The 26097-nt window shown below is 40.8% G+C and overlaps 1 protein-coding gene across 1 annotated transcript in view; it reads right to left on the bottom strand.

Moving 5' to 3' along the window:
• Positions 1–26097, bottom strand: part of ksr2 (kinase suppressor of ras 2) — a 96178-nt gene that overhangs the window by 15982 nt on the left and 54099 nt on the right. Inside the window, exons 6-13 of the mRNA XM_040154335.1 lie at positions 16302–16371; positions 14846–14929; positions 14406–14491; positions 13124–13230; positions 9721–9889; positions 8309–8350; positions 5584–5653; positions 446–494 (exon numbers count right to left, since the gene is read on the bottom strand). Coding sequence (XP_040010269.1) covers positions 446–494; positions 5584–5653; positions 8309–8350; positions 9721–9889; positions 13124–13230; positions 14406–14491; positions 14846–14929; positions 16302–16371 — 677 coding nt within the window. The remainder of the gene's footprint in view (positions 1–445; positions 495–5583; positions 5654–8308; positions 8351–9720; positions 9890–13123; positions 13231–14405; positions 14492–14845; positions 14930–16301; positions 16372–26097) is intronic.

Raw genomic sequence — 26097 nt, 5'->3', positions numbered from 1 at the left:
GGCTGATTTATCTTAATTTGATTTTAAATATAATGTACCGCAGAAGTGAAAGTGACCTATTCAAAGATGCCAGCTGGATTATTATTCAAGGCAATATGCATCACATTTTCTCAAATTATATATCATTGTTACAGGAGCAGCAATGACAAACAGGGAAGCTGCGTATTTCCCTCCTTGCTGCTTTTGACGCATAACTTACCTGGAGGCTCCTCAGAGAGCCGAGCCAAATTATGCTAAATGAGAGAACAGTGGGGGAGACTGTGACAAGTGACGGTGAGAGCTGTATTTTGTCCTCATTCAGATTCACAAGTAATTTCACACTGATATCACCGACAGGAAAAAAATGTGGAGAGGTTGAACAACGTAAAACGCGTGGAAAACTCGCATTCCCATACATTCAAAGGCGTCACAAAGTTCACACTCAGAGATCAAAAGAAGGACTCACATCTGACGTAGGTTCAACTTCGATTTGAAGTAAAGGGTTGCCTTCATTCCTAAAAGCAAGAAGAATAGATGTAGAAATAAATCTCTAAGAAAACAACCTCAATAAAGTAGATCTCTTTTCACACACAACTGATGAGCCTACATTTTCTTTTTATTTAATTTTTTGCTCCACTGATCAGGTTTTGAAATTGTGTTTTGGTTCTTTATTGCCCTAACAGAGTGTGAATGATCCATTTTTGATCTCTAGTGTCCTGACAGTGTTGCATTCCTGATTGATGCCTCCAGAAAGGCTTGTTTTTGCACAGCTGCAACGTTGGGTGTTTGGACACTCGGCACTACCTCTGGGAAGGGAGACTGTGGAAGGAAACTCTTTCACACGGAGACCAACTAAATCTTCATCCATAATGCTGTACCTATGCATGGACTTAATCAAGATTTTAATATTAAACCTTCTGGGTAATGTGTGAATCTGGCTTGTTTTGCATAACTATTTTTTGCCATAAGTATGTTGGTTACTTGTGAACTTTATTGTTAAACTATATAGTTGAATAGTTGTCTAGTGATTGCATTTCTTTGCGCAGGCCTGTTTACCACACCTATATACTATTAAACTATGTGTACTGATCTATTGAGTAATATTTTTCTGAGCAACATAGATTTATTATACTGCATTCTACTGGTTGATCAATCGACTGATGCTTGGATTTAAACTTCGCATCTTTTAAATATTGTAACATTTGTGGATGAGTTACGTGTATAATGCTGATGTAATTGCAGGTAGAAGTTGATCTGGAGCCCACACCTGTGTTCAATCAGAGCAAGTCCGTTCGTGTACGCCGAATGACCCGATGGACGATGTAATATCATAGCGGTATCAAATAAAAACGTTTTGGGAACATCGATTCAGTGAGCAGGGGCCTTGCTCTAGAACTGTTTTTGCTTTCTTGCCAATCCGCCTGATCGGTTATACCGGGTTGTCTATACAGCACGTTGTAGCAATATTGGAGTTTCATGATTTAAAGCAGGATTTATCAAGTTTTACTGTATGCGGCAATGATAGCTGACCTTTCAGTAGGTCAGTGAATGTAAATACTAAAAATGTGCAAGTGCCTGGTGTTGTAACACTTCCACTTTCTACTTTACTGAACTATTATATCTATTATTGAACTGATGGCCCACTGATTGCACCTGTGCCTGCCGAAACTTGGGACCGAACTGTTTGTCATTCAGTTTAGTCATGCTTTTTTTGTGCACCAAGAGCAGTTGTACGCAATGCAATAAAGCTGCAAAGAAAGATATCTCGATCTCAGCTGCATGGTCGGATTTGGGCGGCTATTTTATGAGCGGATAACCTTTTCAGTCTTCTTATAACAAGATACTGAAGACAAGAGGCAGTCTGTTGATGCAGAATTTATTTGTTATAAGGAAGGTCCTTTACTAGGGCAATTTTAATGACTACGAAATGAGCCACTTTCAACGTGACTAGCGAATTGTTTTTTCACTTGTTTTTACACACACTTATTTTACATCATTACACACCAACTTTTTTTTCCTACCATTGCGAGCTGGAGACAGAAACTAATATATACATGTTCCCTCGATTTCCAAGTAGTCCAATTTCCAGCTTTTATTTGATGATAATTTTTTAAAATTTTATCATCCTTAATTTTTTTTGTTTAAATAGTTGACATTTCTTTGGTACTATTCAACTCAATATGGCTGCAGTTGTTTCTGAAAAATTGCTAGACATTTTCAAATTACACTGGAAAGAATTACTGTAGATAACCTGCAGTGGCCCCAGTGTAGCAAAAGCACATTATATCAAGACAATTTGAAGGATAAATGAATAAAGTGTGAACAGGATGAAATGCAAAAAAGGGCATTCCTAATTACTGGCGGCATTTCCTGACCCTAATTTTTATTTTCACAGTCGTTTTATGAACTTTCGAGTGCATTTGCGCCCTGAGTCCCTATTAATTTCTGACCCCAGCATGTACACTGTCACCTACACCGTGGGTGCCAATGACACGACACAAAAGAACCGCTTTTCCGTCTTCAACCCATCCTCCTTCGTCCGCATATCCGGCTGTGTAACATCAGTGTGTAACCTCTCACAACCTTCCTGTGGATCGCAAAGCAATCCCGGACTCTGTGCAAAGACCACAGGTGAGGCAGCATATAAAATAATATGTGATTCCTGTGGCGCCAAGGGCCCCTACCACCGGTTCGATCTCTGCTCTAATGAGGGGATCCTGCCGGGTGTTGGGGTCTGAGACAGGCCCTCATTAACCCTGAGATGAGGCCATTAAGGCCAGAGAAATCTGCCAGCTGCCACTGCAAGAGCATACAAAGATGCGGCCAAGGAGGGACAATAGCATTAATTAAATCAGAAGAAAATAGGTTTCATAACCGTGCTTTTCATAACCGTACTTCAATTTGTCAAAAGGCAAAGAACGAGAGACTGTAAGTATGAGAAAAGGAGAAATAATGAAATAGTAAAATTTTGAATCTACAGAAATAGTAATGAGTAAATGGTCAAAGACACAAACCTGTTGGACGTTTTTCATGTATATTCTCAACCCTCTTTCAAGAGATTTTTCATGATCTCTTTTAACCATTTCTAAATATTCACCTCCATGCATATGACTGCCAGGGAATAAACTGGGGGCATACTGTATCTTCCCAGCTCTTGAAAATGAGCCCAGTGGGGAAATTCATATTTCATTCACCCCCTTGCAAGGAGTTTGGATTGCAGAGCGAGCTACTGTAAAGGACAACCCCTCTTGAACCAGTGGTTCCCTATATGCAGTTACAGTTTCAGGATTTCTCAAGACTTACTGAAAGTTAGACCTAAAAATAGTTTTCTAAGGAGTTAAAACTACCATCTCATACAAAGGATGTTTGGAAATCATCCTTTTACAGTGAACAGGACAAATTAACGGGACACGGGATTATTTTACTATTCTACTCTATTTTCACTCCCGCTCTTTACCGTTAACAACCACGGACGACGAGTGGTCATTGATCGGTTTGGAATCAGTTACCTGCCTCTCTCAGTCACCAGATTAATCCGGTATTTGTACTGGACTTTAAAGACATAAATGTTTTTGTTCAGAAGGAATTCTTTGCCAGTTAATCAATCTGTCTGGAGCCATTTTGGTCCTTTCTGATGCAGCTCTATTAAAACTAAGAAACACCACATTACAAATTGGAAAGTTAGCACTTGCTGGAATATATACGACTTTATATTAATAGCTAAAACATGGCCCTACAGAGACATCTAAATCAGTATCTAGTTAAATGGGTATCTAGTCCACTGCTGTGCTGACTGTAAAATTAAACTAAAAAAAAAGGTTAAACTCTTATTATTATGCTAGCAAGCAACAAAATGAAAAAAAGCCACATGGGAGTTGTAATTGCTGTTTCATGTAGAACTGCACAGATTTTACATATCCATTTGGCTAAAATGGGCTGGCAAATAGCAGTCTGTGGACAAAATCTCTGCCTTGACCAGCTGTTTTTTACTGCCCATCTGCCCAATGAAATAGGAAATGCTTCCTATATAAATTAATATATTTACATAAGGGTCTATTATATCCCCATTAAAAAGGACCATCTTGTCTTCAATGAGTTTCCCTCCCCTAGAGATTAACTGCCTACACAGCTGCAACTCATTCACAATCAGCCCCAGAGAGTCTATAGAGACCAACCTACAGACGGGTAACAAATTAAAGGAAAAACCTAAATAAATGATCGGAGAAACATAGCAAATGCGAATGCCTCAACAAAGGGCACGAGGGGTTAGTGAGTGGTGTGAACCATATGCTGCGACCTTTGCAGTCACCAGATCTCAACCCCAACTGAACACCTATGTGAGATTTTGGACTGACGCGTAGGACGGCACTCTCCACCACCATCATCAAAATGCACGAATGAGGGAAAGTCTTTTGGAAGAATGGTGCTCCAGCCCTCCGGTAGAGTTCCACAGACTTGTCGAATCGATGCCGAGAGACATTGACATTGGCAGCTGGTGGTGGCCCAGCACCTTACTGAGACACTTTATGTTGGTTTTTCCTTTACTTTGTCACCCGTCTGTGTCTTGGCCTGATCCTCTCTGTTGCTTTGTTGCTCTAAAAAAAATAAAATACCTACGCGCATTTGTCGCACCCGGTGCAAAACTGGCATTCGAGCCTTACAGTTCAATAGCTGAATATAATCTGAACATACAGAAAATAATCTTCCTGTCATATCATAATATTTGTGGTAATGAATGTACCAGTAATCCCCAGACAATTCTATCCAAACACAAAGGGAGCCTACTGTGGTGTGTTAATACCATTATTTGTTGTCATATTTTCTTCTGATTCTTATTATTTCCAGACATTGCTTTCCATTTTTTTTTTCTCAAAAGCTGGCAGGTTCTACAGGAATGTGGTATGAAGACATCAAATACAGCCTTTTATTAAAAAAAAAAAATCCAAATACATCACTAGCATGTGCAGCTACATGTCCTATGCTTTAATTTAGAAACTCATACCATTTTCCTTTCACTACCTAAGACCTTTTCAAGACTGTGTTGATATTTCGAAAATAAAATTAACTGTGGCCTTATTTGCTATTGATTAATCCATTACAATCCATGGGTACGGTCCATATTTCATCACAATTGACCATCAGCTTGTAGAATGAGGTTCTCTTGCCCTGTTTCTTGTGATAGATTGAGATCCTAATCTAATTAACATCTGGGTCGAAAGGCATCTCATCATTCCTCCTCCTCTTCCGGTTGTTTTCCCATGACCACTGGCTTCCTCAAAGAGCCAGTGGAAATCCAGTTGGCATCCCTAGTGTAGCATGAACTAAAGGCCATGCTAACATTAGTCTCTGAGTATTCGTCATGTCGGCCCTCGCACTGAAATTGTCGCCCAAATATCTGTGCTCCAATAAATTTGACTTGGCCTTTGACCAGCGGCCACAGAGAGAAAGAGAGAAGATAGAGGAAGAGAAGAGGGAGCATGCAGCTGAGAAGAAGATAACTGAAAGAAGAGATGGATCTAATGAAGATCAAAAGGACTTTCTTAATTTCTTTAAATGTAGCCATGTGGTTTTTATCGATTTCCATCTGTAATAGATTCTACTCACCCTGGTTCAGACAGGACAGGGTGCAGGATGACCTGTGGTGCTCTGCTGGGAGGAGCCTCTGGAGCAACATCTGGAAATATTAGAGTCACAAAATATCACACCCACAAATCAGAACCAAGTTTTGTTCAGTATTAAATCCTAAGTACAGTTTATATTCCTTTCAGCGTTTTAGAAAAATGGAAGGTATCAGCTATAGGTCAGACAGATTTATCTCTATCTTGATTGCCGGATTTGTGGTTCTGCATTAAGGGGTTGAGGAGTAGCTACAGAACAGCAACCTGTGTCCCTGCGGCGGCTAAAGAGATACAAACGTTGAATGGTCCGCTTGGGCTGACGGTGTTTTCTCCTACAAGTTTCTGATACCAGCTGTCATTTTTCATTGTGAAGATAGTATCAAGTAAGGTGACGAAAGGCTCGGAAGTCTTCTTCTTTTCGGCAAGAAACGTAGAAAAGCCATCTCCACTGCGAAACGAAAATGAGATGAGCTAAACCTTCCCACTGCTGCTCATATCACAGAGTAAATTAAATAATGTAAACTCAGTTACTGTGGGAAACATAAGTAAAGCAAGATACAGCCTAACTATGTATGAAACATAGTATTGTGGCAGTGCTATGAACACTATGGTATCTAAGGCGGGACTCCCTTAAACCCCTTGTGTCAAGTAAACCCAGCTTAGACAACCGTTACAAACTTCTAGGATACCATGGAGTCCACTGCTCTCTGATCTGCTTGATGTAAAAGATCATATGACAAGATTGTTGTCTAAAATGTACTTTAACAAAATCCGATCGGATAAGGCTAAAAAGAAATTTCATTGGATACTACCAACCAACAAACAACACTTTCAAAAATCCTGTCTATAACTTTTTCAAACTTCTACATGGAATATATTTCAGTCATTTCAACATACTTTTTATGACAGTTACTTCAACTGACCAGGCTAGCACATTTTTACATATGTACTGAGAATGAGTTTAGGGGGAAAGTAATTAGAGGTTAGCATGAATCCCTCTGATTTACTTATATATTTATATCAAAATACCTCGGCGATGATCGAATCAACAACATATTTTTTTGCTGGCTTGATGGCAGCAAAGGAAAGCAATAAATTCCCTAACACTGTCGGCACTAAGTTTTGGTTATGGGCATTTGTCAGGCATCAAATCCACCATATAATGATGTATTGAGAATACATTGTGCATTTAGTGCCTGACGAGGGTCCATGTCGTCAGTGTGCAAGAATTCAACACTGTCTTTTGAATGATTTTTTTTTCCCTATGCACCTGGTTTGCACTAGAAAAAAATACAGGATAGTCTGACTGGAGCAGAGAACAACGGCTGTACAACTGAAAACCTTCACATTCTCTAAACCACATTCAATGGCTGTATTTTTTTTTCTTTTTCTTTTTGTTTAAATCAGTGTAGTCAATTGCCCCATGGCTCGCTCTGCAGAGTGGAGAGATAATGTGCCGATATAAGGCAATATGATATCACTCTGCTGCGCCTTCACAGTGTCTCTCTTAAAGTATGTAAAATACATTTAATTTGATCACCATAAAATGACATTCAGCAGGTACCGTACATCATATTACAGAGGAAGAGTAGGTTGAATTCTCCTTGCTACTCTTTGGATGCACTCCTGATCAACATGTAAGATGGAGTAAGGTCAGCCGCTGTGTTGCATCTACCTCTGAAAGACATCAGAGGATTCGCTGCCACGCTTGGCGCCTGTGTTGGCACATTCTGACGATTTGTGACACGAAGTGGGAGCCACAGAAAACATTCCCTTTGTGTTATGGTGCATTAGTAGATGGCACCGCTGCCTCACAGCAAGGAGGACCTGGTTTTGTTTTCTGTGCGGAGCCTGCATGGGTGTTTGCATGGATTTACTCCAAAGACCATCAAGCCGGGAGGAGTGGAGGCTCTAAACTGTCCGGTGGTGTGAATCTGAGCCAGTCACGTATTGCTATGACTGTGATCCCTGTGACAGACTGACAACTTTTTCAGGTTATTGTCAACGCTTTCTGCCAAAACAGCAAGCTGGGATATGCTCAAGTTCCTTGTGATACAGAAAACGAGCACTACGTTAAGTCCTACTGTAATTGCCCCTGGGAGGCTTATGGAATTTTTTTTGGGGGGGTTTGTTTTCTTTTCCTTTCTAAACAAGAGCCAGCATTTACAGTAAATTCAATTCGACATGAATGCGGCATTACTTCCACTTACATCATAATGGTTTTAGATTGATGGGACTAACAGTAAGTGGTAGTGTTTTACCGTGTTGTTATGCAGCTCATAAAGGTAGCTGATGTAATTTAGGTGAAAAACAGACAACAGAATATATAATAATCAGAACCTGGGTACCGCCGTGTGCTGTATATTTACTCATTTTCCTAAAACCTGTCTCTCCAGATCTCAATTACACTTCTTTCCTTTTCTCACACCACTCCAGGTTGTCTCGGCTGTAATAACCTGCCAAATGAGTAAAGGCTGTGTGGTACCGGTGTGGACAAAAAGCAAGGACTCCAGGCACTGACAAATCATTAGGATGCCCAAATGAGAAAAGCAATGAGTGGGTGTAGGGGCCAAGAGCCTTAAAGCAGGGGCAAGGAAAGAAGATGAAAATCACCGCCAACATCAAAAGAACCCTCCTCCTCCTCCTTACTCATCCTGGGCTAGTTGCTGTGCATTATGGGTAGGGGTAATGATCAATTATGAGGTCCTTACCTGGGAAGATGAACTGTTGTTTGTATTTGAAATAACTGGAGGCTGCAGAAAGAAACAAAAGGAGAGCTAGAGTTTTATCTGAAGTTGTGTAGCCTTGCCAGTTTTATGTGGCTGTTTGTTTAGTCAGATTAGTTCGTGGAAGGATTATGACACTCGGTTCGGCTTCACGGCACAAATTTAAAGTTCACACAGAGCTTATTTCTCAGTATTCATTTTGGATTAACCATTTAAACTTGGTTTTCACTTCCCTTTATTTACAGGATTTTAGCAGAATCACTACATGTTGTAGCCAGACATGCCATATATTCCTGTTTTCAGAACAAGGTTCACTAGTCAGAAGTGCCGTTCATTTGCATGTAAGTTGGGCATGAGTTGTACATATTCTAGGACTGCTTAGTTTTATGAAATTGCTAAAAGATTTTAGCCTTGCTAGCAGTATCACCCTGGGAATGGCAGTGTCAGGCCGTCTGTCGGTCAGTCCAACACAATACCTCAACAAATTTTGGATGGATTGCCATTAAATTTTACCGACATTCATCATTCACAATGTATCCTACGGATATTTCCTCTAGTGCTACCATTAGGTTGAAATTTGTGATTTTGAGAGAATATCTCAACAACTTTTGGATTCTATTGCCATGAAATTTTGCACAGACTTTTCTTCAAAATTTGTCCCATACTTGGTTTTATACTTGGTTTGACTAAATACCTGCAAAACTGACATTTCACAATTTGTCTTTTGCGCTAATTAGCAAATGTTAGCATGCTAACATGCTAAACTAAGAAGGTAAATATGATAACATTATGCCTGCTTATGTTCTGTATTGTCACTGTGAGCAGGTTAGCATGCAGACATTAGCATTTAGGTCTAAGCACTACTGTGCCTAAATACAGGTCTCACAGAGCTGTTAGCATGGCTGTTGCTTTTAATTCTTGTCTGCTTGTATGCTCACAGATTTGCACATCTGTTGTTTTTGCTTTTTTCTTTCGGGATATTCATGTTCTAATTTTTTGGAACCACAGTTCCCATAATTTTTGGTGGATGCAAACAGGAAATTTAATGTTGCCGTGGAATCGGTAAGTTAACTGTGGCCTACAAAGTAAGTGCTTTTTTTGTTTTGTTTAATTGTTTTGGCCTATATTTGTTTTAAGTCGCCCATGGAAACAGACATTTGTCAGTGAGTTACTTTTGGCACTGAAGAAAACTTCAAAAGGTAAAGATTATGAGGCAAAATCTTGAGTTACAAGGAGTGTCTTTTTTTTCTACTATTCTCAAGCTTATTTTATGTGGGATGGACATTGGATATATTAATATCCTGGTTAACTTTTAGTCAAGGCTTAGGGTTTATTGCCTCCTCTCTGATAACCCTGTCAAATATTTAAATTTGAGTGTCGACGGGACAGTCTCATACCTGTCAAGTTGAACTGTTTCTGTTGCCGCGCTGACTGCGGGGAGGGGTGTAGTGGCGACGGAGGCGTGGCGCTGCTGGGCAGGGGAGGAGCTGGAGAGGACGGAGTGGAGGAGGTGGTGGATGAGGGATTACTGCTGGAGTCTGGTTGGTACGGAACCGGGATGTGATCCTGAGAAGAGACAGAAAAGAGAGACGCTTTACTCAAACTTCAATATTGGTGATTTTGCAAGTCTTAGTCTGTTAATCACAAAATGCTTGAACTCTACTTTATTGTTAGCCTCGATCTGAATCATACCACCAAATTCCTAGATTGATTTTCTACCTCCCAGGCAGCAGTGTGTTTTCATTAATTTCAGCTTGCAAAGACTTGGAACTTGCGTGACAGAGGCAATCCATCACAATGAGCAATGTGCTGCCTCTTTTTTTCCGACAAAGTTATGCTATTATTGTGTCGGGAAGGAAGCACTCTCAAAGCTATCCTGAGTGGTGCTTTCAAGGATGCACCAACATGCAGGGACATAAAGTTAGCTAAAGCTGAATCAGGAAAACTACTTTACATTCATATTTCCATCACATTTGTGCATATTTCACTATATTGGCTGACTCTTAGTGTTCCAGCTGTTCACTTAAACCGATCTGGTCTCACCAAGACCTCGGGTAATTATTCAAGTTTTTGCTGGGAGAATGTAAAGCAGTTCTTCTTTGAGCTGCTTTTGCCACTTCCTATGTTCACCACAGCCATTCACGGACTGTCACTGAAGTCAAGGTCCAGTACAATCAGTTTCTCTGTTCAGTTCTCCAACTGAAGATGTAACTTGTGGAAGAAACAAAGTCTCTTTGTTACCGATTCATTTTTAGGTCTAATTCCAAATTCTATCAATTCTAATACAGGTTAAAGATAATGATTTCACAGTGGAGTCTAAACAACCAAAGCCTGTCTGTCTACCACTTTCTTTCAGTAATAACTTCTATAATAATCACTTTTTTCAATAAGTCTTTCCCGATTGCACTGACTCTGCTGAAAAGCTCTTCATTAAATATATTCTGAAAATTTAATCCAAAAGACCAAGCGTAAGCAAAACTTGGTGGAAAAAAAAAGTCAACTCTTTAAATCTCAGATGTCAGAGCATCCAAGAATGCACCAACAGTTATAGGTTTTAAAACTGTTCCAACAGTTAACCGCAACGTGATGATAATTTGACAGAACATTGAGAAAACAAACTTTTCATTTTGATGGATTATGTTCCTAAGCAAGTCTCAAGTTGATTTTTGGACACCACCAAAAATCAATGGCTGCCTGGAAAGCGGGAAATGCATTTTTATGCTCTGAAAAATGGTCTGAAACGATGCAAAGTATACGCAATCTGTAATGTGAATGAGGTAAAACTGGTGTACAACCAACTCTACAATTTAACTTTTCTTCCCAAATAAAATGACATCCGGTTGCTAAGCAACGTGATATTTGTGGTTATTCTCATCTCTTTGATATCCTTGAAACAATCGCACCATCAGTCCAAAGGATTTAAGTAAGTGGGATAAATAGCTAATGGCAATGACATTACTATCGTTTGCTGCTGAACGTGTGGACTGACTATGAATGTAGCCAAAAAAAAATATACAAAATATCTTTCCTTTTCTATTTGCTCAATGTGTGTTACCCCTCTCTCGTGCGTAGTAGCTGAAGTTGGCGAGAAACTGTACCCTTACTAAAGTGTGTCCCAGTTCAAACAGAACCCTGGATACTTTGAGCCTAAAATCCACTTTTTAATAAAAGTTTAAGTAGACTCTTTAGTTTTGGGTTCATTTAAGTATGACCAAAACACAGGATTAGAACCTGCTATTACTGCTGCACTGATTGACAGGTCTGTAATTTATGTACAAGCACCAGACAACAAAATCAAAAACTGAAAGGCAAAAGTTAATAATTTCTTTAAAAGTGTATTTACATCAGTACATTTGCAAAACACAGAGGTTAGGCAGGACTATATTTTCAGTTATCTTCAGTGCACAAACAATAATTGTTTTTCAGTTTTCAGGTTAAAAATAAGCATATTTGATCACTTAAACACAGATATAATCAAGGCTTTTATAACCTCGAACTGCAAAAATTCACTTCGCAAATTAGGCATGCCACGTGGGAGATATCAGAGACGACCGACAGTGCCCATATATCCTCGTGATGCCAACATTAACTTTTTACTTAGTCGGATTTTTTTTTTTTTTCCCACATTAAATTTCAGAACAAGGATTTAAGTTTTAAGCATTGTATTTAATCATGTGTCTGCACATGCGGGCTCAACTGTAGTCATACATTTGCTCCCGGAGCCCCTTGCAACTTAGTTGGAGTTAGTAGTTACATAAAAGCACTTCACTGAACTGAATTAAGACATTTTTATCACAATCATCATGAAGCTGGTCATTGTGTCGCTTAGAGACCGTCCAACTGTAAAAAATGACCCCATAGATGATCTGTACAAGCAGCTTATTACAACCAATAGTTCTGTTTTATTGTTAGGCTCTAGCAGCTGTAGGAAGTAGTATAGAGTCTGCATTTGGAAGAGGCTGGGGTGGATGGATGGGTTGCCCAAAGACAAGACTTTCCGGCAGGGCTTTCATTTCCCATTTCAAACCCATGGTCATCGTTTTCTGTTGTTTTTTTTTTACCCATGACTGTTCCACAATCTTAACCACGTGTGTATCGATGTGACTGATCCTCTAACCTCTAAACTCTAAGTACTTATTTTAACCCAGACCACGATGATTGCATAAACCTGACCATCTAGTTTTTGTGGCTAAACCTAACCAAAACGTTCTTGGTGTCACTAGGACTTCCAGGAAATTCTAATTTCTAATTCCAATTCTGATTTTCTAAGCCCCCCTGTAGCCCTTTTAAAGATCTGCACGTGTTAAAACCTCCGAAAATTGAGAATAAGTTCCATGCTGTGTCAGGTTATATTTTAGAGTTGCCACTTGCCTTCACATGCAGGAATACGTACATTTATCTCCTGTTCATTCGTCATCCCATAGGAAATATCTAATGGCAACAAAAATGTATAAACATCACCTGATTATGTCCTAATGTCTAATTAGATGTGATGGCAAAACAGTGAAAAAGTGCAGACTCACCTTTCTTAAAACCTCAAATCCGGCATCTCCACTAGTTCTACCACTATAGTTGAGCAGAAATTGCTAGATAAGCTGTTTGGAAAATATCCGGTGGCTGAAAACAAACCCATCTGTGTAAATAGTAATACTGCTGAATTTATTTTTGCATGGTTTCACAATCCCCTGAGAAAGACTGGATGACTCATAACCATTTTTTAGCCCCCAAAAATGTAAAAAATGTGACATGTAGGACAGCTTACACAGAATTTGCAATACACAGTTTATTTTTTACACTCACCTTGTTGATTTTATTGGTTTTGGGGAGCGTCTGACTGATGTGCAGGTCTGTGTACCTGAGCGGGTTGTTGATGTCACATGGCACTGATTCGGTCCGTACCAGACGAGCTACTGCAGAAAAGAAGCACAGAGGAACAATGTAACACTGTGGGAGACAAAAAACAAAAAAAAAAACAATACTCACCTAATAGCTTCAGTAAAATTAGGAAAAACTCATTATCAGGACCTGCTTCTAATGTGAAAAATGAACAAAATGCCCTTTCTTGAACACCATCCATTTGTTATCACATACAGACACTTTGTTAAAAAAAAAAAAAAAAAACTTTCCTCAAGCAAACTATGTCATTAAGAAAATTGTCACTCTTGCTTACTAAAGTACAGTAGAAGAAGTCTAATTAGTGTTCTTTACCTTGAGTTATTCCTTGGTGATCTTATTGGGGGAGAAAGGGAGGAGGGAAGGCAGAGAAAGAACAAAAGAATCTCAATTCCAATAGCAGATAATGGGAATTTTTTTCAGTGCTGTCTCTGTCAGTAAAAACAGTGCATGACGCAATCACACTTGTCAACCCTAAGTGCCTTAATTAATCAGCAGATAACTTTTTATCTACTTAAACCAGCAGAGGCCCTTTCAGTATTTTTTAAATGGGGGCTTGGCTGAGGAAAAAAGTATCTTCAGTAGCTCTATGAATAATCACGAGGGCAGAGAGCAGAGAGCAGCTGAGTTTAAAATCTAGAAATCTCGTTCCGGTCCTAATCCACTGAATATCCACATAAACACAACTCATTGTTAAGCTATTGCCTCTTTTGCAAGGGGTTGGCACGGTAATGACCTTCAGACTGGGATAGTTCCTTTTTCTGGTCAATAGCAGAATTTGTGCCTGACCATTTGTTTGCTAAATGAGTCATTACATTGCCTTTGTCACAGGTGCTCCAAAGCCTCCACAACCACACATCCCATATTCTGTTAAAAAAAAACAAAAAACACAAGTGTAAAAAAATGTGACATTGTGGTTTAACAAGCGGTGGGCCTGCATTTTGAAGGTATTTACTGACCATCAATGGCTAGCTTTGCATGGTGGTGGTGACAGCTCAAATTACCCCACAAATCCCTTCTCCACTGAACAAAACCAGGGGAATGACAACATGTAAATCGGTAAACTCTGGAACTACTGGGAGGCCTGTTTCTCAAATAGCAAGAGGTGCATGTCTTATTTTGGAAGAGGAAAACCGCCTGCCCATAAACACGCGTCGAGGTGCATTCGGTGCATTCAGTGCCTCAATACCTTTAAAGGATTCTCGTCCGCCTCGCTGTATGATCAGTAAATGGCAAGGTGGGGCTTCTTTGGTGCATTTGTTGTGGCACTTCAGCCTGAATTCATACAAAAGGAAAGGAAACTTGATTAGCGTTTGTCTTGCTGTCGCTATTATTTTTTGTTTTGTTTTTTTTACACAGCAGTGAAACCCATGCAAAGCAGGAGCATTAACACGTGGAAAAACAGAGAAGAGATGAAAGTTGCTAATTTATTCAAGTGAGACAAAAAACAAAAGGGTTTGTGTCATCGACGTGTCATCGAGAAAACCAATCAAAAAAGAAAAAAAGAAATGCACAAAAAAACAAGCAAAATAATAACAGATATCAGGAAACGTGCGGGAGCAGACACAAATCACTACCAATGCTGGACTGAATGATAGTTTAGAAAAAAAAACTCTCTTAATTACGTACTTGCAGTTTTTACATTTCAGTCCAAACAACATTCCCTTCCCACATACTATGCATGTCTGGGACATCCAATACTTTGTGGAAAACCTGCAGGCAAAAGAAGAGAGAACGAGTTAAGGACATTTAAAAAAGTCAGGACATCCCTTTCAGCTTGTTGCACATCTATATGACATGACGGAGCTGTGGATTACCGTGAGGTGAACGACGCTTCTGACCTTTTGCCTTTCATAACGTTCTCTCATTCTGACAGACAGCTTATGCCAAAGAAGGCCTCACATTCCCTGCCTAACCTTTCCGTGAGGATAACAGATGCCCGAAGAAGCAACTTCAGTGAAAGTGTTTACCTTCCTAATCTCCCTCACCTGCTGATTTAATTTGGGCCCATTTCATTTTCATTTCTTCGGTAACCCTGTGCAAATGAACATCTTAGACAGTCGCTCTGCAGCGCAGGACTGAGGCCGTGAGATTTACATCAATACAATCAGTCCAAGGGATGGGAGCTCGGAGGCCCCCATCACTCTTAAAGAGTCCAACACAGTCACTTGTCAAACAAATCCACGGTGTGCTCTGCAGTAACCAATTCCCTGCACAGAGAGTCTGAGCGGTCTGAGCACGTATGCGACTATTGGCTGTATTTACTGATGCGACGGCTGCATGCCAGCAGTGGGGCTGGCTGGCTAATGGCAGGTGACTAATGCAGTTTGACAGAATCCAGATCTCTTTATTAGGCCCCTCCTTTGCCTCCATTGAGAGGCACAAATCCACCCAACCCCTGACGGATTCTTTAGTGGACCTTGCTGTCAAATATGAATGATGATGTGACATTAAGGGCAGATTCTGCATAAAGAAATGCTCATTAAGCTCAGACGAGGCCCTAAAGCCACAGTGGTGCTTTGTTTACCAGCTACGCAATTGCACTTACCTTAAGAGGCCAACAATGCCATCAAGAGCACAAGTTAGAAAAATGCAAATTTGCACGTCAAGGAGATTGTTGGATGGAATAGCGGCATTTCTCCTAAAACCAGCCTTAATCTTCAAATAAAGCCTCTATAAATTACATTTGCATTCAGTTTGGCTGCGTATGATGATGCCTAGAGCTTCTCCTTCCACCTCTCTGACTTCCAGCAGGCGAAACACCCACGTTCTGGAGGTTGCTGAGGTCCCAAAACTAATACGGCAATGTTTTACTTTTTAGATCACTACTGTTTGGAGTCAGGCAGGGCGAAAGAGAACGAGAAGGAAAGACAAAGAGATACCAAGAGTCGAGATGAGTTATGTAAGAGGCCCTTGTTAATTGGAACTGGCATTCTATCACAGATGTATTAGTGTATGCACATAGGCAAACTCGCGCACACACACACACACACACACACACGCACACACACACACACACACACACACACACACACACACACACACACACACACTCGCCCACCCACACACTTTCTTTTAGGCCTACCTGTGTTTTATTGAGTTTCCCAGATCTCTTCGAGGAATCTGTGGGGACCAGCGAGGCACTGAGAGAGTGTCTGGAGAGGATGAAACAGGAGAGAGGGAAGGTTGTTATGTTTGTTATTATCTTAGTTTTAGTTTTAGTAAATGGTAATACTGACACAATGTCTTTCAGAATGGACTAAATGTTTTGCATTTAATAGTCATTTCGCGCATATGGCATCTCAGAGGATGAACTGATTTTGTAGCAACAAACAGACATTTTGGTGTCAGACTCAATCAGCTGCCTGCATATCATAGCATCACAATAGTTAAACAGATGCATACATACAGGGCATACGTACATAGTGAGCAGTCATTCTGACATGTATTTAAAGGAAGTGCATTATAAAGAGAACTCAGCCTGTACAGCATTTTACATCGGGCAACAACAAAGACGATATAAGGTAACATAGAATGAAAGACAGCTCTTTCTCGTGCACCCTCACAGGCCTTTGGGCTGAAAACAGAATCAGAATGTCAACGTCCCATTTGAACCGCCTGTTAGAATTGTTTGAATATGTACACAGTGATATCTCATATGATAAGGCTACTTTTGTGCTACCTGTATTCCATTGTGAGGAACACAACCAAATGCTTGGTCCATTAGTGCCTGCGATGACAGCCCAACACATGGTGACAATGGCAGCCTACACAGTGTTGCTAGCGAAGGCGGTCGGATGCGTTGGATATGCACTGAGATGATAGCGCATTCTTATGATGAGCCGTCTGACAATGATTCAATAACAAAAGAGCCATGGTGAAAAAAGCTGACCGAATCATAGGTCACGCTGGAAAGTGCATCACGCAAGATCGTTTTTGTTCTTTTGTGTTTTATTTGGATTTCTGCAGAAAACCCACGTATGACAGGCCTATTTATTTTATTTTATTTATATATATAACACTTTTGACAATTTAGAAATTAACAAATACAGTCAACCGAAATAAATCGTGGAAGAGTATAATTTTCACCACACCAACATCCTTTGAAATTTTGCCTTAAAGAATACTCCACCGATTTAGCCTTGCACTCCTATAATCATCATCAATGCAGAAATCGATGATGCAGAACCACAGATGCTGTCTTTTTTATTCCATGCTTTCTTCTTCCTTGTCAAAACCTACATTACCCACAATGCACATTGACAACCAAAAGTTTAATTGGAATTTCGGGTGTGTTATGGTGGTAAAAGCTAATGTAGCCTTGAGCCTCGAGATGAGGAGCAGGCTAGAGATGTCTGTAACCTCACTTCTTTGTCACTCCACACCCCCAGATTTTTTTCATTATCAAACTTCAGCCCCGACCAGCAATGACTCCAATGACATCACTTGGGGGCAATTTACACAGCTCCCTCTGGAGCCACGAATGGCTTTACGTACCTTTTTTTCACATATGCAGTGGCACTCCCAAAGACCTGTAAATAGTCTTTAATGTGTAAAATCAGTGGTGGACTTCCCCTTTAAGGTTGGTGCTTTGTATGTCTATGCTTGTAGAATAAACTGGTGTTAAAGAGACAGCATAAATTTGCATAAACTGTTCATGTGCATGCACATTGTGCCATCTCTCATTCTTTGCCTTTTCTTGTCATTACCAGTATAGAATTGAAGTCAACAAATGTGCAGCTTTGAATTGACAAAATAAAACCAAAGACAAGAGGAAAGGATACAAATATGAGAGAATCTGTGCTGAAGAGTCTCACGAGTCATTTGTGTAATAATTGAGTAATTTTCTGACAACCGCTATGCAAAGTTATTCATGAGTATTATGTTATTTAAGCTGGAAACGAAGACGGAAGGCAGAAGCAGAGGGGATTTGAGATTTTTGTGTGTTTGGGGGTCCAGGCGGAAGAGGAGGAAAAAAATTAATCAGGGAATTGTGAGAATAAAGAGTAAGCAAACAAACAATTACAAGAAGCTCTTTCCTAAATGCATCCAACTCATAATGCCAGGAAAAGGGAAATGTTGGTCGAGGTGTGCACTGAGATTGATCTCCATATAAGAGGACAGAGGAGATTCATTTCAATTAGGCTGAGAGAAGAAAGATATCTCAGCTGGTTTCAGGTGGAAATCCCCACAATGTTGCCCAAAAAATGAATTGTCTATGGATTTGAGGACATCTTTGTCAATTGTCATATTCATATGCTCTTCCTAATGTGTTTTTATTTTAAGGAAAAAGAAAAGACATTAAGATTGATTGCTTAGGTGCCAATGTTCTTCCTAGAAAACTCTTGAAGACTTGTGGATTGGAGTATTCAGATGAAAACTGTTCTTAGAGACCGGTGGCAGAAGTATTCTCACTGGCTTTCTTTAACCTTATTGGGTAAAGCCAAGGTACCACAGGCAATGGCAATAATGGTTCTTCTTTCATCATCATGAGAGAACCGCAGCTTTGAACCGTTGCTGGACACCTCTGGTTCTATGCTAATTTAGCCTGGCTGGGTAATGTAGCTTTGATGGATGCCAGCAGGGAGACGCTGATATGAACAAGAGATCCAAAACAGACCCACGGAAAACCTACCCAAACCTGACAGTCAGACCTGTTCTTAGACCTGACCTAATTTGTGGTTGACCGAAACCGAGCCTAACAGAGAGAGCACTACAAACACTGGCAGCAGCATGATGCCCTATCAATTAACAAGCAGCCATGGTCAAAAAGTGCAGCGATATTATATTAATGTCCCTAGAATGAATGTAATGTCAGTCAATGTAAGTCCTATTTTCACCTACTCCAACAAAATACTCTGCAGCCAACTGAGCAATAACATAACAGCCAATTTCATAGATGTGAATAGCTGTGAATCACATTCTGAGAGAAAAAATAGCATTTACTGAAATTAACTGATTTCTTAAAACATTTTGGCCTGTGTATGTATGTATGTATGCCTGGATCCATTCAGATCCAGCTGGGTATTAAACGTACTGACACACAAACCTGAGACCCATGGCAAGAAACTGCCAAGCCTGACTTAGTATATTCTGGACTCAGGTCGAGTCTTGTTTGACTTAGGACTGACTCCGTTCAAAGGTCTTCCTAAGTGCTACTGACTTACACCCGTGTGCCTCCTTTCACAAGACTCATACGAACAAATATCTCTACTAACTGATGTGAGACTTCCTAGAGGGATTTTCACTACGTCTGCACTTCCAGCAAGTGTGATGCTGTTCTGCATGTGTCTCCACCACAGACTTGGTGGCCTTAAATCGACACATAAACATGTGTAAATCTGATCCAAATACTTAAAAAAAATATATACATAATTTCCTTTGGACAGCATTGTTCAGAGTTAGTATGTTCTGTTTTGGTATTGATCTTAATGCTTTCTTGTGTAACATTAAATGGTGTTTTGTTCATTAAAAGAGATTTCTTTTAGGGGAACAAAGTCTAGCTCACACAAGCTTGTAATTGGCGTTATGTATGTACTCACTGTAGTCATAGACTTAGTAGCAATTTGCACCTAGTTTATGTCTCCACTTTCTTAAAAAATTATTGGTGATGGACTGAAGCAGATGCTCTGAGCTCTGACGACAGCAGGTAAGATAAGAAATCTTCCTGTGACTCAAACTTCTCCTCTGGTGAGGGGCTCAACCAGTCTTATTAGCTGATTAAGAGGCAGCTAATAATCGTCAGTTGTTGTCAGTGCTAATCACATGGCCCTGGTGCTTTATAGTATTTCCTGGTTCCTGAAACACCCTTCCTCCCCTCCTCCGCCTCCTCCAGTCTCTCCAGAGGCTCTCTGCACTCCGATGCATTGCTCAATTACACTCAATCAACCTGATAACTCAATAAAGAGGGGGAACTGACATCATCTGCTTCTTGTCGGCCTTGTTGGCGACTGGAAGATGATTGGACCTGTCAGCGGCGTGGCCAGGGCTGTTTATCATTGTGTGTGTGTGCTGATGAGATCGCTGCCTGTCTTCGGCGACAATAGTTGATGACTGTGTCGTCTGTCTGTCACGACAATCTTTGATGATCCGACCATTCCTCTGAGAACGGGGAGGTGTAGGTATACGTCACTAATTACTCAAGAGAACAAAGTCGTACACACATGGTCACACATGCCAGTCATGCAAAAACAAAAAAATCAAAAACTTGAGAATTGACAGAAACTTTCAGACATGCAACAGACATGTAGCATTTATGACAAGGACTTGATTTTGTGCCTTTGATGTGAAAATGGGCCTTGGGCGGCTAAATCACAGTTCAGGTCAGGGGATCTTTACAACTAGGATGATGACTAAAATTATAATGGAGCTATTCATCTGTTTTGTTGTATTTCGTTGTGTTGATGTGGATATTTAATTGTTGGTTTGTCGTCCCACTGCCTTGCTTCCCATTAAAAAGCATTCAAATGACACTGGATGCCTTTTTATTGTAAAGCAGTCACAGGAAGCACATTGCATTTGTCATCGCGGTGAACGTTGATGGCGATCATTCATGCGTCCACAAAACAAGATAAGTCATTCCCACATTTTTTTGTCAGTAAATCAATTTAAATTTTTTTATAAGGGAGTAATGGAAGAAGAAGTATTAAACTGGACTTGCTGTTACCCGGTTAAACACAGGTGTCGCCAAATCAACCGGGACTGAAATTGTTAGGATTACAACTTTAACATCTTGGAATCATGTTGGAATCATGATGTATAAAATAAATGTCATCGAAATCAAACATTCTCCTTTCCCAACCATCTGAAAACCCCCACAACATCTACACCAGCGTGAAGTTTAAACCCATGACCTTGAGAAAAACCTTAAGATTCGCTGCTTCGATGCCAATGTTCCTCCTAAAAAGCAGTGTCATGCTTTTTTCCAACAGTTTAGACTTGACACATTCTATTTTCCTGCAGGTGTAATAGCAAAACATTAAAAAAAAAAAGACACAATCACGTTATTTTTGACGTTTCCGTGATATCTCATTAGGCCTTGATGCCACATAAATGCTGAGTGGAAGAGTTTTAAACATTTGTAAAAACGCAACAAACTTCCCAGCATCTCCGTAGGTATCGCCATTTGACATTCCGGGGAAGAGAAACAAAACTGTGAGTGTTGCTGAAGGTCAATAAAGGCACATGTACGAGCACATGCTCTCACACATATGTTTTGATAAACATCCAGTAATGCAGACAAAGTAAAACCATGAAAACTGTAGGGCATGCAAGAACAACATACCAAAACAAAATGGGGTGGGTAGTTTCTACATGCGTGTGTGAATGCGTGTGTTTGTTTGTGTGCGTCTGTGTGTTTGTGTGACAGATGAGCCTGCAGGAGCTGAGAAACCCCAAGGCGCCAGACAACAGTGTCCTCCTCCATCTTCTCTTATTGGCCTCAGCCTAATTAAGCCTAGGCCTTCCTTTCCCCTCCTCCACTGGCCGGCCACATGACACACAGCAGGACGTGGGGTTGAGCGCCAGTGCATGGCTGTGCGTGTGTGTGTATTTTTCTCGTGGGTTAAAAAGACAACTACACGGAAAGACGAAGGAATATATGTCTCTGCCTGTGTGTGGGTTAAACATGGGGTGGGTGGGTGTGTGTATGTGCACAAAGATAAAAAAGAGTACCCAGGTCTAGGAGCCTATTTAGAGCCAAATATAGTTTATTTGACGTTGGAGATGCTGAGATGCCTCTCGGAGTGATTGACTGAGTGCTAAACACTGCTATTCCCCACGGAGGAGAAATTTTTACTGCGGGTAAAAGAGGAAAGAGTGGAGCGTGTGACAATTAAAAAACACAAGATACATACAACACGGGAAAAAAGATACACACACACACAAATTCGAATTTATCTAATTTTTGACACTGTCATCTAGTCGTCTCACCCCCACCTACTCTCATCATTATCAGAATCATCAAGGTTCTGTAGCTCCATGGGCAGAGTGTAGCAGTTTGGCGGCTTGGATGAAAGCTTCGACCAAATCCTTGAACGCAATCAACAGCTAACTGACGCGGTACTATCAAGAGATAATCAATAGCTTGAGACGGGAATACCAAACGAATTCATTAATAATCGACACGAGAACACACAGTTTTAAAGAGAAGCTGAAGCCTGTTTAACAAAATAAGAGTCTGACATGATGGTACATAGCAGAAGAAGTGAACAGGACTGTGAAAAAATGTGTGGGGGCGTTTGCTGCTCAGTGTGCTGCATTATAGCACATGAGTGTTATATGAGCGATATGTTACAGGCTGTTGCGCACTATATTCTCATCGCTCCTCATCCATGAGACTTTCTACAAGGTGAAAGCGCACAACTGAACTGCAGCAAGAACGGAACTAAGAGAGGGGTGGAAAAAACTGGAGGGGTTTTTTTTTTTCGATCCCTGTGTGAGGAAAAAAAAAAACTCCTCCGATGAACAAGAGACAAAGCCAGGTTGCACAGTTGCTATGGCAACAGCTACACGCCGATCAGCCTTTTTTGCAGAATATTGTGCTGTCATCTCTGACAAGCGAGAACACACACACACACACACACACACAGACACATTTACAAATAACCCACATACACACACAAAATCCCTATGATAAAATGACAATAGCAATCCCAACGCTGGAAAAACAGCAATTATCTTGGATGAAACAAGTATCTCTGCAAGGCCTTATAGGTAGTGGGAGTCTTTTAAGAGTGGCGGTTTAAGTGTGCCAGCGAGACAAGGGGGAGGAGAAATGGGAGAACAGATGATGCCTGGAGGCCTCATGGTTCGGTAGGCACTTCCTCAGTTGGAGAACTCAAATGGCTCACAGCACGCAGGAGAGTGCACCGACCGACAGACAGAGCAGGTTTCGGCGGTGAGGCCAATCTGACACTTCGGAGGGCTTTCAAGTGACGTAATGCATCTTCTGGCAGCTACATCAGAGGCCCGTTGCTCTTGGACACCACTGATGAGGAACGGCTAATTGTTTTGGTAAACACACAAATTTGCCATCTCATTAGACGCGAATAGGAATGGACCGTGTCTCAACCGTGATGCTATCTCACCCGCAAGCTGTTCTGTCTCTCAAATTGAAAAAAGTGCTAGAATAAGGATCCCAAAGTGGACTGGAAAGATGCTTAGTGATGCTGAGAGATGGGATCTCAAACATGCATGCAGCATTTAATGCATCATGAACAAACACAATGAACACTTTTACCTCGTACTCTGTCATTTGTAGAGGAAAGCTTTGTTGGCTGGTTGAATGTTATTAAAGCCTGTTGCTTTTTTACACTACCCTGCTGGCTAATTGGCTATTGAAGCAGTTTGTTTGGATTAGCCGCGGTGACAAGACTAAAGGCTAATTTATCGTTTTCTCGCTGCAGAGTTTGCCAGGTTCAGAGTGGGATCGGTGGGATCTTTTGCAAAAAGACAGCATTTCAATATAGATGCAGTAGCAGTAAAGTCTTCACAAGGACTTCTCTGACTTGTGACACCGTTTCTAACACCTGCCCTACTTTCCTAGGAACGAACATAGTAACTATTGACCAGTCCACCTGCTTATTGATTGGAATTTATGACCTCCTCTGCAGGGTTTCGGTAGGTGGAGTGAGACAAGAGCTTTGCACCAGAAATAGAGTAAATTAAGTCCCATGTGCAAAACCTTTACCACCTGGAAAACAGTTTTCTTTACTGGTGACCTGATGCTACAGGAGAAGACATGAACTGCACATTTTTGAACAATCCAGGGCCTCGCATTAAATGAAATTGTCTTGGTTTACCGAGAAAAATACAGAACAGAATACAAAATCATAGAGGATTAACGGAAAGTGCATTACATTATGGAAGTAAAGATATCCTTTCATGAGGGCATTTAAGAGCAAGATTTATCTCTTCTATTCTGCCTACTCTTCAAAAAAAAACAAAAAACTGAATATGTTTGGCTCTCCATGAGTCAGCATGTCAACGTCCATCTCCTCAGACCTATAACTCTATGAAATGATGGTAGAATTACCAGGATTTGCATAAAACTGCGCGTCTTTACTGAAATTCTGAATTGACGCCAACCTCAACTGTTCTTCTGCGATAGCTCCTTTTTTCTCACCCTGTTTTAAATTTAGCCGTTATTTGTAGCCATTATTTATCGTCCAATTCTCCGAGGGACCTCCAATGCGGTGCCACGTTCGGTTGCTAGGAGATCTGTGACGCGAGGTTAGGGAAAGTGGGTGACGTCATTAAAACACATGTAGAAATAAACAGGGTGAGTTATGCACAAGGCGCATGAAGAACATTTAAGCCGTTTATATCCACAAGCACACACTCACAGACTCCCACACTCTCTCTCCCTTTCTCTCTCTCTCCATCTCTCACACACACACACACACACACACACACACACACACACACACACACACACACACACACACACACACACACACACACACACACACACATACACACACATCAGTTTTTCAGCAGAGGTGTGTGTTGGTCCAGTCCCAGGGCTGGTGCATCACAAGCTGGGGCGTCTGTCCGCTCCGACTGCGTGAGCTCAAACAGCCTGAGGCCCTCGCAGTGAGCTGTCCGTGGAAAATGTCCCTCTGTGACCACCATAACTTTCCACATTGGACAAACAATGATTTATCATAACATCTGGAGCAAGTGCCACAACACTGAAACCTGAAAATGTATCATTCGAGTTGACCATGGGGGTACACAACAAAAAACCCAATAGGACGTTTCATGCTTGCAAAAATGAAATAAGTTTTTAAAACTTCTGTTGCGCATACATAGACATAAGCAGACACTGTGCGAGAAAATGGACATGAGCGTGGGTTTACCAGTGCAATAGCCCACCCGACTCCCTGTATTGGCACGACCACTCAAGCTCATTCTCTGCAGACTTCTGTCGATGTTTTGATGAGCTTTTCTAAATTATTTTTAGTTTTTGCAAGCAACGGTCTCTCTTCTTTCTCCACGGTCCAGGTTACAACCCCTTCTTTCCCCACTGCATTTTATGAGCGCATAATAGGAGCAAAATGCAGGGTACAAAACAGGGAGCTAAACAGGTAAATGTTAAACGCCCTGCACGCCCTCACAGGTGTTATTTTGGCTGATCATAGCTACAGTATACTGTTTGTTATGGGAGGTCACAGGATCTCACTACAACTCCATGTACGCTAACAGGAGAGTCAGTGGCTGTGTACAAAATGCACTCTGTTTTCTGTCCGCCACTGTCTTTGGGCATCCAAATTATGAGTGTGAAATTTCTGTACTATATAGTGCCCACAAAGGTTCCCGCAACGGAGCAAAAAATGTCTCCACAGCATGATGATTATTCGAGCAGTAACTGTTCAAAATCTTTTAATTTACTGCTCGCTCTCGAGTAAGCTACAGAGTGTTTTATACAGGGAATAGTGGACGGAGTGATTAGCGACACAGCCAGGGAGACGTCAGACAAGCTCACTCTGTGCACACCTGCACAATAAGTGAAATCAACTCTGTGGGTTTACTATGCGCAGGGCCTTTAAAGAAGCGTTCTCTACCAGGACTGGATTGCTAATCAGTTTGCCCACCACTGATTTCTTTTTAATCAGGCTTCGGCAAGTTGGTGTTTTCCAACGCCACGAGAACAACTTTGTGTTTAAGAGAAGTTCTTGTGTTGATTGTGATTGTGTGTGTGATTTGAATCAGTAGGAACTGGGGGAAAGTCAAAAAGTAGTAATAAATGGACTAACACATTGTGGGTCTTGGTCTTTCCATTGGGTTCATTTACAATAAGGAAAATATAGAATAATGTCAGCTTTATTCTTTTAGATTTCACGCAAAACTACCTGCGTCTTTTCTACAGAATCCAACTA

The sequence above is a fragment of the Xiphias gladius genome, chromosome 19, assembly GCF_016859285.1.
Source record: "Xiphias gladius isolate SHS-SW01 ecotype Sanya breed wild chromosome 19, ASM1685928v1, whole genome shotgun sequence".
Taxonomy (NCBI): Eukaryota; Metazoa; Chordata; class Actinopteri; order Istiophoriformes; family Xiphiidae; genus Xiphias; species Xiphias gladius.
This window is presented reverse-complemented; position numbering and strand designations above follow the sequence as displayed.